We start from the raw sequence: 13,443 nt of genomic DNA on the forward strand, positions 1-13,443 counted from the left end.
TAACGGAAGCCAATAATGGTTATTAAACATTTACAACTTTATGCACTGTAAATTGTAAGTTGTCTAATTTCCAAACAGAAATTTGAAATATTTTTAAAATGAATTAAGAATGTTTACATGGTCACACTGTGCATGATATGACAAATACCGATTTTTCATCAGTGTTGACAAGCTTCCAAATTGAGCAGCTGGCTGTCAGTGTTGAAAAAAGTACGTGTGAACGTACTGGAAAAAATTAGTTTTAATTAATTTAATATACACCGTGTTAAGGAAAAATAATCAAACAAAATGTGTGAATATAAGATTTCGGAGCGTGCCTACACCAAGCTAATATTCCATGCAGCCAAATATCCGCACCAGGCGGTCAACGGACTCCTCTTAGCCGATAAGAACTCCAAAGGTTCGCTGGTGGAAATTGTCGATGCCATACCGCTGTTTCATCAGTGTCTGCATGTCACCCCCATGGCTGAGATAGCCCTAATGCAGGTAAATAAAATATATAACGAGCGGAAGTCGAAGCATACATCTAAATGAATAATTATGTGACCCACATTCAGATCGATGCTTATGCTGAGCGTGAGGGTCTCGTCATTGGCGGTTACTATGCAGCTCCCGAGAACTTTTATGATAACCAACTGGACAAGGCTCCAGCGGCGAAAATTGCTGACAAAATTCAGGAAAATTACAAAAATGCCTGCTTTACACTAATCGACAACAAATTAGTCACTCTGGAACATAATCGTCCAGCCATACAGGTGTATGGTTGCTCCAATGACTTGGGACGTTGGTCAAAGGCTAAATTTACCTTAACACATTCCTCACAAACCCTGGAGGGAGTATCGCTGCTGTTAAAACGTGGTGCCATGCGTGATGTCATAGATTTCGATAATCATTTGGACAATCCCGAAAATGACTGGACCAATGATTTCCTAAACAAATCACTTAACGATCTGCAGAAGCTATATTAGTTGCCTTAGTTCTAAGGAAATAGAAATGAAGGGAATGCAAAAAAGAGAAAAAAAACAGAGCCTCGAAAGGGATTATTTCAACCTTGCAATTTTTAATTTATTGTAATTACAATTGGATTTTCAGTAATCTGTTTTTTTTTTTTTTGTTGGTTTTTTGTTTTTTTTCTTTTAGAATAATGCATATAAGTTAAATAACATTCAACTAATTAATAAATAATCAATTCTTTTGGAGTACGTGTCTGTCCCAAGTCCGCGTCCGTTAAGTTTCCTTTTGGTGGTTGTCCGTAAACCTAAGTCACGTTTACAATTATCGTTAATAAATACAAATAATGCATAATAATATGTATATAATTTTGCTTATCGGGTTTCATCAACATCATCTTCCTTTTTTGAAATATTTTACAATATTTTTTGTTTTAAATTTGTAATATCGCGATTGCTGATTATACGTAAGTGTACGAATAATACGTATGTGGATATTATTGGAGATCGAAAACGTTAATTAATTTTTTTTGTTTGAACAACGCCTAACGAACTCTTTACATTTATATAAAGTATATATATATATATGTATGTATATATATATGGGAAAAACTGGAACTGGGCATCGTCCTCCTCATCATTTGTATTATTATCATCCCTTTGATTTACTCTTGCTTTTTTTCGTTTTGGTGTATATGTGTGTATATATATATGTATGTATGTATAATATCAATCATTAGTATTTCATCAATCATTTGTAAATCTGTTGTATTGAGGGCGCGTTATTCTTTTTGTGGTTTGTGGTTTGTTTTGGTTTTTTTGATTATATCCTAGCTATACAAGTATTCGGGGTACCTGAACACGTAAGCATTGTCATTTAGAAAATACATTTTATTCGAAATTTGTTCGCACCAATGTATACGTGAGTGGGTTTTAATGTGCCATCATCACATGCTATGTTAGTTGATCTATAAGAATGAAATATATAGAGAGAGAAAAAAATATTGATAGACATTATGTGTAGGTATGTAAGTATGTATGGTATGTATGTATGGAATCGATCTAGATTCTAGATGATGATGAAATTGAAACGTCTCAATTTGGTAATCCATGAATTTTAAGCTAAAGGAAAAAAAACAAGAATGCAATTTGTCTCTGTGTTCGGGTTTTGTTTTAGGTTTCAGGTTAATTTTTGGGTATATAGGTTTGTATGTATGTCTGTGTGACGACTGTTGGACTACATTACATATACATATATATATATTTTTATATAGATTGCAATTATATCTAGAGCTTGCCACCTCTGATATTTACCATTCCCGAGGACAGAGAGTTGAGGGCATCTTCCACCGTCGGCTTGTGACGATCGATTTTAGATGAATTGATGGGCGAGAAGTTGTCTAGTTTTTTGGTTTTTGGTTTTTTTTTTTTTTGGTAAGCATGAGATTGAATGAATCAAAATAAATAAAGTAAAAGTAAACAAACAAAAAACTCTTTTAAATTTGCATTTGGCCAATTACCGAGATCACCACTTGAACTGGAGTCCGTAAAACTGGGCGTGCCCTCTGTCCATGTTGGTGTTGAGCCCTCACCTGATGCCGGTGGCGTCCAGGCAAGGCCACCGCGTGAACCATAATGACTGCTCGACGATGTATCCACCGCCAGTAAAGTATCCAGATGAACTTCGGAGACACTGCGCAATAAATGGAGGGGGAATTAACACAAATCTGCAGTGGTTCGGTCAGTGGCCAGTGACAATACCTCACAATATCCTCCTTATAGGATCCTCTATAGGCTGGACCTATATTCATTTTACGCTCCAAATATTGCGGCTGTTGTTGATAATACGGCTGCGTTCTACGTCCTATCGATGAGGTGCTATTCTTGTTTGAACTATCCTCGGAGATGTCGTCAAAGGCAGGGGGTGGAGTAGAACTGCAGGATGGTGTTGTGCCTAGCAATACATGAGAGGAGGAGCAGAGAGTGAGAAATCAACATGAGTATAAAATGAAATATGGCAGGTTCTTGGAGGGTAAATGGTGAGACAAGCCAAGCAAGTGAAGAAAGCCTAAACATAGTAGTCCTTTCCCGTGGAGTAGGTATCCGTGCCGGTGCTTTCGGGTATTGTAGAAGGAGCCGCCTTTGGTGCACGTCTTTTGCCACGTCGTGCAGGATATTTTGGCTTCTCCTTCTTCATAATGGGTTCACTTATGGGCTCCTCTATTCTAGGTGGAGTTCGTTTCGGCCTTTGCACGGCTTCCAGTTCCCGTTTAACTTCTAGGAATGCACTAACCGATTGTAGGAGATTATCCTCTTGAGTGTCACACACATCTTCACCCAATGCCAGATCGGCATAGTGCAAATATCGTTGACGTTGCTTCTCTTTCATCAAACGGCGAGGCGAAGTCGATGTTATGGTCCCAGTGGAACGTGATCTTGCCGTACGATAGCTATCCGCTCGTATTGGTGGAAAACTTCGAACAATGGAACCCACCGAGGATCGTTCACTGCGGGCCATGAAACTATTTTGACGCTGGAATATGTCCACATGATTGAGCAGACGCGGCTGTTGCCTACGGAAGCTGCTCTCCGACCTAGCAGTGGAATAGGCTGACTGCAGTGAGTCTCGTCGCCGGAGGGAGCTAGATCGCTGCAGCGCCGGCACTACAGGAACTGAACACTCGCTTGCTTCGAAGAGATCATGCAATTCCAGCCAATCCTGGACATTGCTGGGCGAACGGCGATCACCGAACCGTGGCCTCGATGGCTCATTAGGCACCTGAAGCGTTTGATTCGTGGTCGACGATGTTGGTGTAGGATTAACAATCGTACCTGGTGTCGAACGATCCTGGGCATCCTTGCGGCGTGGGGAACCTCGTGGTGGCACCGGAGGCGGAACCCTGGCCTTCAGATTACTACTGGCCGCTGCCCCTGTAGGCGTTCGTTTGCTCACCGGTGGCGGTGCACGATCGGCGGCGCTTGCAGCCATTCCTGACGAAGATGTTGGCGCGGGCTCTGTTGCAGCTGTTTTGGCAGACTGATGCTGATGGATCTTCCCGCTGCTATGGGAATGTGAGGCATGCACCGCTAAAGGAAAACACAAAAATGTAGTTAGAAAATGAAAGGATCTCTATCTTCAGTCCTCATCACTTACGTCGTGACGTCGTCGTTGTCGTCGCCGCTTCGTTTTCACTATCTATGGACCTTTGTATGGCCTTCGAGAGACTTTTTCTCTTTGAGGGTGAATGCTTTAGCGCTGCAAAGGATTTCAAGACACAAATGAGCAAATAGGTGAAACAAAAAATCGGAGAAATTTCTTTTTCTTCAGCAGGCACTGGCATTTCAAAAAAAGCTTTTTTTCTAAGGATCAAGTTCAACACACGGAACACTAACGTGAGATTGAGAGGCATGCTTTATCGTCCATTTAATCAGTGCAGTGAAAATCATAGATACATATATATAATTCATACATAAGACACAACAAAGAAACCATAAACATTGTTTTAGTAAAACATAATAGTTATATATATAGATATTAAAAACCAAAGAGAATTTTTAATTTTAATCGAATGAAGCAATTAATTCTTTTTTTTTTTTACCTATGTAACTGGTTACCAAGGTACGAAATTTTCTGTGATTCCCCTTGATCTCTGGGAGATCCACTAGGAGGCGTTTACGTAGTTTAGGTGTATATGGTGAAGAAAGCAGAGAACAAGAGCGGTTTGTTTTTCGATTTTTCGTTTGTTTGTTTTTTAGAGTTTAACATTCAGTTAATATATGTAGATAGTTAGCATTTAGTTACAATATTAAAAAGGACTACCAAGGCCAAGTGTACTAATGTACTATATTGCATTTTCAAAATTAGCAAGATACGAGTGTTAGTGTTTAGATTGAGTGTGTGTTTGTGTGTTAGTGTGGGTGTGGGTGTGGTTGTGTGGGTGTTTCTACGCAAAAAGAAGAACCATCAAGATTCCATTCGATTCTTGGTATTTGTATTGGTATTTTGCCAATTTTTTTTTTTGTAGTTTTCCTTTTTTTTTTTTCTTTGTTTACAATAAAAATGCTTTATAGTACTTGTACTTAGCCCATTTGAGTTTGGTTAGTCCTAACTTACGGGATGGTATCTTGCGGAACACTGTCTTGGCCATGAAATTTTGAAATCTTTGAGCATAGAACGAAGGACGACATACCGAAACGGTTTCCTGAAAAAAGTACATAAAAGGAATTAAAAGAACTACATTCTAAGGAAACTCAAACTATATTCAATCCTTACCCCATCGTGTATAATGCTTTTAAAGGTATGCTCCAATTTCTTCTTCAGCCTATAGGATTGCAAAATATCGATGATGCCAATATAGAGTAGAAGTCGTTCACCCTTTTCACTGCGTGCAGGAATGCCACCGGGTCTACAAATAAAAATATATTTGGGTAACCCTCAAGAGATATTGACTTTTCCACTTACGGAACATCCTCTTCATCATCTATGGGCTCACTCTCGGCCTGTATACTCTCCATGGCTGTGGAATGGGCCACCAGACGCTGGCGATTAACCGATCTATATGCCACACTAATTATCATTAAAGCATTATAAATTTCCAAATAGTTAAAACCAATGCTTGACTTACTTATTTCGACTAATACCCGTGGCTGTATCTAGGCCGTCCAATGGCTCATCGCCATCCACATCTGAATCATCGGCCAGTGGTGCTCTTACAGGTTTCTTTTGTTCACTTTGTTTCTCCTTCAAAGCCACATCCAAATTGTGGACACCCAAGAGCAACGAGTAGTCCATTATTTTAAATGATTCCAATACCGTACAATCCCGTTGAATGGTCTTGATTAAGGCCGAATAGGTTTCCGCTTCCAGAAATATACCATTCGGATGTTGTTCCATAAAATCAAGATCCTTATATGTCGGCGATTTCTTGGCACGTTCCGCTTTCGATGCTTTTCGCTTGAATGTTGATCCCTTCAGATCATATTTCAGATGCATACGAACCGATGAGGGTAACAGATTATTCATGACCACGAGACGTATATTTTTGGCATTGCTTGTTTGCAGGCAGTACAGGCCGAAGAATTTCGGTAATAAAGTGCGCGGATTTTGATTCAGATTCATATAGTAGCTGCAGGAAAGGATTAAAAGAGATTACTCAAGAAGGCTGAGGATAACTGAAGTTAACTTTCCCTTACCCAGGCAGTAGTTTTTGTAAAAATTCACCCTCTTTGTGTTGCACGGTTTTGATAATGAACTCATCGTCATCCGTTAAATAGAATATTGAGCCGGAAGCACCTGGATTCGATAATTCACGCAAAGGCGAAGTGCACATAGACATCTTAAGATATACGACAAAAAATTAAGTTAAATTTTTTATAAAAGTTAATAGTTGGTATTAGATCTTACCATAAAGTCATCTGGCTGTATGCCAAATAGATCACGAAAATAACGAAAAGCTATGGGGGCATAGATCTTGTAACGGAATTCACTATAATGGTGGGCAGGTGTAAGGCTAGAACCCTCTGGAGGAAATGTAATGCTCTCAATTTCCCAGAAGTCCATCATAAGTAGATCACGCTTGGGTTTCGATGCCAGGCTGCCGACCTGTGAATATAAAATATTAGATATCTCAATGGAAATTAAGTGAAAATGGAATATTCATCTTACAGTATGTTGTATGCCCAGCTGTATGGATCCCATAATCTGTGATGTCTGGATTTTCTTATAGGTAATCTCACCGCCCTCGCCCACACGTCGATGTCCAATTTTACGCTCTTTGTCCGCCTTGTTAGCCGAGCGTAATGGACGAGTGCCCAACTGTAAATAAAATTCAATATCCTTTTTTTAGTTTCATTGACATCTACATACATATGTATATGTACATATATCAATTACTACAAAAACTTTCACTTACGTCGGGTGATGAGTTGCCCACATGGTCGGTGGTGGCTAGAAGAGGTCAAGAAGTTTATTATTAGTTCAGATTCATGATTAAATTAGTAAGTAACGAACGCAGAATAGTCAATGACCGAGCGACAAATGAACGACCCTTTCGAAACTTTCTTTTGTTATCATGGCTATATTTCCAAAAATATAAATTGTTTTTTTTTTTTTTAAGAGAGAGGGTGAAGTAAAGAAGAGAAGGTGGTTAGAGTGGAGGAGTGGTTTTGTTGTTGGTAGTGGTGGTGGTGGTGGTGGTGCTGCTGCTTCTTTCTTCTATTTGCCAGACACATGCGCCACGGGCACTTCCATTTGATGGCCATTCATTGATTTTTTTTCGTTTGCTATCAGCTTTTTTTTTTGGGACGGAAAAAAAAGAATTTGTAACTACTAACCATCAGCAATTTTAGCCTGCGATGTGGAGGAGCTGTCCATGTCAATGGTATTGATGGTATCACCATCGCCAGAAGCCATCTTGGCTCAGATGTCTCTGGCTATCGCGTCGCGTCTCGTCTCCAGTCTATCGTCTGCCCTTACGTAGCTTATTACTAGGACATTTTAGTTGAGATTCCCACAGTTGATTGAGTCCGTTTTCCTTGACTCGTCTCGTTTGGGGCTTAGGCAATCCAAATGGGCCTTGGCTTGGATGACTTGAATGCCTCAATGCTTCTTGATTTCCTATTTTTTTTGCCCCCTTTCTTTTTGCTTTTTTGTTTTTTGGCTCTGTCTAAGAACGCGCAACGATGTTGTGTTCAGCTGCTGTCATTTTTCACTGCATACTCATGGGCGCACTGGAACGTTTTTGGAAATGGGCTATGCGCATGAACGAGCATGCCAGATATATACCAGGGCTACATTCTCATAACACAGAGTTGATTTCGAGGGAAATTTTCGCGAATACACTTACAGAGGGTATATATATTTGGCAAATAAAGAGAGGCTATAGAGATCCTAAGTCTTTGGATAATCTGATTTGGTTTAAAATCACAATTATTGTTTGATTTAGGATTTTTCTTTTCTTCATGACGATTAACAATGGGGATTACCCCCTAAAGTATGCAGTAGGTTGTCTAAGATGTCGACTGAGGATCATATATTTAAAAAATATACCTTAAAACAAGTGTAAAATTAGGAATAACAGGAATCATTTCTTACCGAAGAGTGTAGAAGAGTTATGAAAAGGGGATGAGGTGTGCGCCCTTAAATATGCGAAGTCCTTTTTTTCAATAGAACTTTTAGGATGTCCTGCAGTTCAAATAATGTCTTAAGATATTGTTGGTAACAAAAAAAATGATTTCTTACCTGGACAACTGAACTTCATAATAACTTATACTCTAAAAAATGGACCAATTTTACCCTTAAAGTATGCAAATAATAATGAAAGAATCATTTTTTCGCAAACTATAAATAAATTGTTGAATAAACTGTGACTTTAAAAGTTTTTTTTTTAATATATTGGAGCACATTAGGAATAGAATAGAGATGGCATATTGAATTGGTATAAATTTTCTTTTGAAGTATGCAACATTTTTTGGCAGGATTCATTTTAAAAAACCCATAAAAAACTTTAACAATTTCGAATACTACTTCTAACATCCAAAATACTTAAAATACAATCATTTCCTCCACGTTTTTAACAATTGAAGTAGCATAGCATACTTTAAGGAACCACTTTGCCCCATTTAACTACTATAGATCCGCCACTGTATATATAAAAATAGCAAGTTTGTTTGTTTCGTTTGTTTGTTTCTTTTTTTTTTTTTTTTTATTAGCATTTCATTACTCAATTAGACCTATACATCTCATATAACTATTTATATATATATGTATATATATATTTATTTATGTGGTAAATATATGAATACAATAATTTGTGTTTACTTTTGTTGTTTAGTTGTCTTTCTGTGAACGTGTATGTGTGTGTATGTGTTTATGTATGTATTGTATGTATGTGGGTCTAGTTTGTTTTTTGTTTTTTTTGTATACTTACATTTATATGCATTTACAAAATAAGCGCTTTTTTTAAAAATACCGCAAAAAAATTACGTTTATCCGTTTTTTTGTTATTTTGTTTTAAAAGTTCTATTCAAAAATGAAATTACAAGAAAACACTCTATAAGAAATGTGGTGAATAAAATTAAAAACCCAAATATGAACAAATCTAAAAATGTTTAACACTAAGAAACTAACTGCTTAAAGCTAAGGATGCGATCGACATAACTACGGCGACTGTTGTCCATTTGCGTTGTATATTTGTGGCCTTATCTGAAAGTTGAGTTCCAAACCGATTAGAATACTAACGACAGAGTGATAAGGTGATCTTACCTACCTCTACTTACCATAGAAAATAGTCTCCCTGCGTTTCGTATAGTTTGTGCCTAGCAGGAAAAACGCACAGGTTATCGGTGTGGGGGGATTCTAGTTGATCTCGTGGTATTCGCGTCCTTACGGTCATGCTATACAGGCCGCTTGGATCTTGATCCAGTTGCGTAAGCACCGAGTCCAGTATGTGTGTATCAAAGCTAAGAGAAAGAGGGGGAAACAAAGTTTCTGTTTATTTAGTTCTAAATTTTCTGGTTACTCTTATCCTTACATGACAGATAACACTGGCTGGGGGAAAACATGTTGAACTGCACACATTATGTCCACATCTGTGTGTTCGCCGCCCATGCGTGCCTCCAGCATGAAATCCGATTCAGGAACTGAAGTACATAGAAAGGGAAAGCAGCCGAAAGTGGGAGATGGTTGTGGGGTAAAGGAAGGTTTGAATCGTGAGAATTAATCAAGTGTCAAACTAAACAAAAACAAAAATATCCCCAAAAAACAAAAACAACAACAGGTACTGGGGAACCGCAGCCCCATGGCCACATGACACGCATGCAAATACATTTACATACATATGAAAAAGAAGTCTTACACTGACAGAAAATAGAATTCAAAGTACAAAAAACCCTTCAATACAGACTGAACTCTATTCTACTCTACTTGCCAAGATTTTAACACCTAAATTTCATTAAACTAATCAACTAGAGTTGAATAAGTGTCTAGGAATATAAAATAAGGCAAATGAATTCCATAAATTAGAAACTGGACAAGAAAATCCTTTTTCAAAACCATGAAGACTAAATGTATAGCATACTTTGAGGAGCAATGTCGCAACTATTTTAAGCAGATATTTGAAGGCTAAACAGTGTCTGTAAAAGATTTCAAATATCCTATAAACATATTAATGATAAATTTAGAAAGAAAATGTCTCTTTTAAGGAATTGTTGGTCAAATCGAACAACTATAACTTCGTTCGAAAGCTAAAATACTTTTGATAAAAGTAATGTAAAGTAAGAGTAAGTAAGTGTATTTGGCCTTTCAAATAGTCAGACTGAATAATTTCAGTTCTTTAAAAAGTGCAACGTTCGAGTTTTAAGGGGTCATTTATTTAAATGGCGCCATTATGTTGAGACACAGAAAAGAGATTAAAAAACTATAAGAGAACAAAAACTTTGGCACAACTAAAGTTGATTTTTCTTGTAAGAAATTATACGATTTCTTTTACTGTGTAACGCACGTGCCTTCCTCACAAACACAAACACACACACACAAACACACACACCCATAAATACATAGACACACACACACACATACTCATAACATCAACACCTATGCAAACAAACAATTTGACACCCATTCAAAAACCCACCCATTCCCCCTCCCTTAGACTTAGAGTCGTTTAGACCACCCACCAATGATTTGTAAGCGGGCACTTCGCTTATCCGTGGACTCAAAGGTTTGCACCGCACATGTATACTCCCCCGTCATGTTCCAGTCGGGATTCTTTATCGATATAACACCGGGACTGCCCTCCATGGTGAATATTTTCGTATCTATCTTGGCCTTCATGAAGCCCTACAATAATACAGCCGAAAAGAAGAAAAATACACGACGGCAGAAGGGAGAAAGAAAGAAAGAAAGCGAATTTTATGTTAATTAATTTTTTGACTTTGTACCCCCACCTCTTGCCACCACCAGTTGGTGGGAAGGGGCTTAAGGAATATACATATGTACATATGTGTAGGCAAAATGACTCACCATGGCAAAACCCTTGACTGAGGGTATCCATTGATAGATGGAGTGATTGTTAAACAGCCACTTTAGGACAAATCCCTTCTCACGCGGACCTATCTCATATTCACAGTCGAGCACCAGAGGATCGGGCTCGATATCACGTTCTAGTGTGTAGGTGTGTGGCACACGCAGATTGGTAATGCGTACCGAGTGGGTTACTAATGAAATAGAGATTAGGTGAATGATGATGATGACCGTGGTGGTGGTGCTCAGTTTTGGTCTCTTACCCGTCAGTAACGTCAGCCAGGCCAGCAGCGTTGCACACAAGATGCTCCAGCTCGCCATGTGCGCGTCCTAGAGTTCGTCCTGGTCCGCCGTTGTGGTTGTTTTTATTTTGCTCTAAGGCAAATCGTTGTGCTCGAGGATGGACGTTAAACGTTATTGTTGCTCCTACACCGGTTACCCGTTCAATGGCCATGGAGGCCTAAAGTCACACGGCTCATTATGAACCGTAACGCATCAGCAAAACAAAAAACACACAAAATATCACAAAACCTTTTTCTTCCTCTCCTTACGTAGGGCGGAAGGCACGGGGGATTGGCTATGGGGCAGGACGTTGTTCACTTTTAGGGCCAAGAAACACAAAAAAAAAGACTTTTCTTCCCCTTATCCCTTTTTTGCGTTTGTGGATGAGCTCAGCACAAATAACGCACACCAACAAAAAACATATACATATATATGTGTGTATTTGTATAGATGGAGGGGGAAAAAAACACAATTTTATATGAAGGGGGGGAATCGCAGCAAAATCAAAGCTCTCACACACTTTGTCTACATCTCTATGAACTTTTAACGTTTTCCCGTGTTCTTTACGATTTTCTATCGTTTGCTATCGCAATTGCATTTTATGGTCAGCAATTTAAAGTTTTGCACATATACAACCAACTTCAATCTATTTTTTTTTTGGTTTTCCTTTTTTTTTTTTTTGTTGGTGGAAAATCGACTTTTTGCTACACTTCGTGTGAGTGTTGGTGTTCTAGTACGCGTGTGTATGAGCGAATGTGTGTTTGGTTATGTGTGTGAGTGTGTACGGAGAATTATGCCAAACGGAGTTTAGAGTTGGAATCGGAGTCAGAGTTGTTTTTTCGTATGCCGCTGGATACCAATAGTGTTGGTATCTTCTATTTACCCGTTGTCCTTTTTCCAGCGTAGCTTTTCATGTTTTAACACTGGAATACCAACGAGTGTACTACGTACCGTTCCGTATCAAGACAACATGGGACAACAGCCTGTGGAGAGAGAGAAAAAAAAGAGAGAGTTAGTGAGAGAGAGAGAGAGCTTTTGGCGACAAGCTTTGAGCAACTGTATGCTTGTCCTTGTTCATCCTGGCTACACAAAAAACAGCTGACTCTTCGATAAATGTCAGACATCTTTGCGCATGCGTCAAAACCATCCACATGTCACTTTGACACATGTCATGTTTGACAGTTATCGTTGCAGTCAGGCTGCATGCAGTTTTGAGCAAGTGTGGCCCAACTTTTAAACTAAGGAGTATCTTGTTTTGAGAGAAAGTCGAATATGGATTTAGTAAAAAACTGAAATGCCAAGAACATCCGAACAGTGAACACTTCAAGTTTACAATTCTTGCCTAGTTGAAGCGCTAATAACGGAAAAATAACAAAAAGAAAACATCTTTTCTTTTAAACGATCACAGAGAAATGTATTTACAAAAAATATATTGAAAATATCTTAAATACTTAAACCTTGAACAAATGACACTAGTTCTAAAACATAAAGTGTCACCCTTGATATAGGAAGAACTTCAACACTGTCAATAGATCTTGCCAAAATTAGTTCTCCTAAGTCAAAAATTAATTATAAATTCGAAATATGTTGTATATATATCCAGGGAGAATTCAATATTATTTGAAAAATTTAATTAATGTTCAATAATTTTATTTTGCGAACAGTCTACATCTCAAAGTTCAGAAATCTTTATTTGTTGGATGTAGAATGTAGAATATTAACTGATTTTATGTATTTATCAAAGTGTTGTGTATATATCAACTCTTAGAATCCAGGAATCAACTATTTTTAATAAGAAATACTTATTCCAATGACTTTCTGAAGTGTTTACCAAAGCGTGTCGACGTGTTTTGTTTTGCTTTTCAGAAAATTTGGCAATATTCTTCATGACCCAATTTTTGTTTTGTTCATCTGAATTGATGAAGCCGATTCAAATGAATTCGATGTTTAATCTTTAACAATACCCTTGCAAAAAGGGTATATTAATTCGACTTTATAAAGTATATACATTCTTCTTGATCATCACGGCGAGACGAGTTTAAAAAGCCATGTTCGTCTGTCCGTCCGTCTGGATCAACGAAAACTCCTTCTAGAATCTAGACCATCGCATTTAGGTTTATACATAGTGCAAAGGTTGTATATCTCGGATTCATAAAAGCGGCAAAGTCTCGAACAGTGACTTTTGTGAAT

The 13,443-nt window shown here is 38.1% G+C and overlaps 3 protein-coding genes across 11 annotated transcripts; 1 reads left to right on the top strand and 2 right to left on the bottom strand.

Annotated features, from left to right (window-relative positions):
• Positions 1-168: 168 nt before the first annotated feature.
• Positions 169-1,308, top strand: EMC8-9 (ER membrane protein complex subunit 8/9). The gene is made up of 2 exons (XM_068291972.1): positions 169-486; positions 558-1,308. The coding sequence occupies exons 1-2, from the start codon at positions 289-291 to the stop codon at positions 966-968; spliced, it is 609 nt and encodes a 202-aa protein (XP_068148073.1). The 5' UTR covers positions 169-288; the 3' UTR covers positions 969-1,308.
• On the bottom strand, positions 1,071-7,665 carry PIP5K59B (Phosphatidylinositol 4-phosphate 5-kinase 59B). Of its 9 annotated transcripts, none has more exons than XM_068291960.1 (17): positions 7,284-7,665; positions 6,863-6,897; positions 6,616-6,765; positions 6,355-6,552; positions 6,144-6,286; positions 5,576-6,076; positions 5,413-5,505; positions 5,224-5,356; positions 5,065-5,152; positions 4,550-4,612; positions 4,344-4,361; positions 4,105-4,206; positions 3,783-4,037; positions 2,712-2,904; positions 2,471-2,643; positions 2,265-2,350; positions 1,071-1,918 (listed from the first exon to the last, which is right to left on the bottom strand). In XM_068291960.1, the coding sequence occupies exons 1-17, from the start codon at positions 7,360-7,362 to the stop codon at positions 1,910-1,912; spliced, it is 2,319 nt and encodes a 772-aa protein (XP_068148061.1). In that variant the 5' UTR covers positions 7,363-7,665; the 3' UTR covers positions 1,071-1,909. The 9 variants fall into 9 exon arrangements, with proteins under 9 accessions (XP_068148061.1, XP_068148064.1, XP_068148060.1 ...); XM_068291963.1 differs by having other exon boundaries at positions 2,543-2,643; positions 5,413-5,517; XM_068291959.1 differs by having other exon boundaries at positions 5,413-5,517.
• A 985-nt stretch (positions 7,666-8,650) lies between these two features.
• LOC137576948 (uncharacterized) lies at positions 8,651-12,226 on the bottom strand. Its single transcript, XM_068290295.1, is given in 7 exon segments — positions 8,651-9,153; positions 9,228-9,300; positions 9,302-9,410; positions 9,482-9,590; positions 10,626-10,788; positions 10,972-11,165; positions 11,235-12,226. Coding segments are annotated over 7 exon segments (786 nt in total). The 5' UTR covers positions 11,293-12,226; the 3' UTR covers positions 8,651-9,073.
• Positions 12,227-13,443: the final 1,217 nt, after the last annotated feature.

Source organism: Drosophila tropicalis, unplaced genomic scaffold (assembly GCF_018151085.1).
Source record: "Drosophila tropicalis isolate 14030-0801.00 unplaced genomic scaffold, ASM1815108v1 contig_593, whole genome shotgun sequence".
In the NCBI taxonomy this organism is placed as follows: domain Eukaryota; kingdom Metazoa; phylum Arthropoda; class Insecta; order Diptera; family Drosophilidae; genus Drosophila; species Drosophila tropicalis.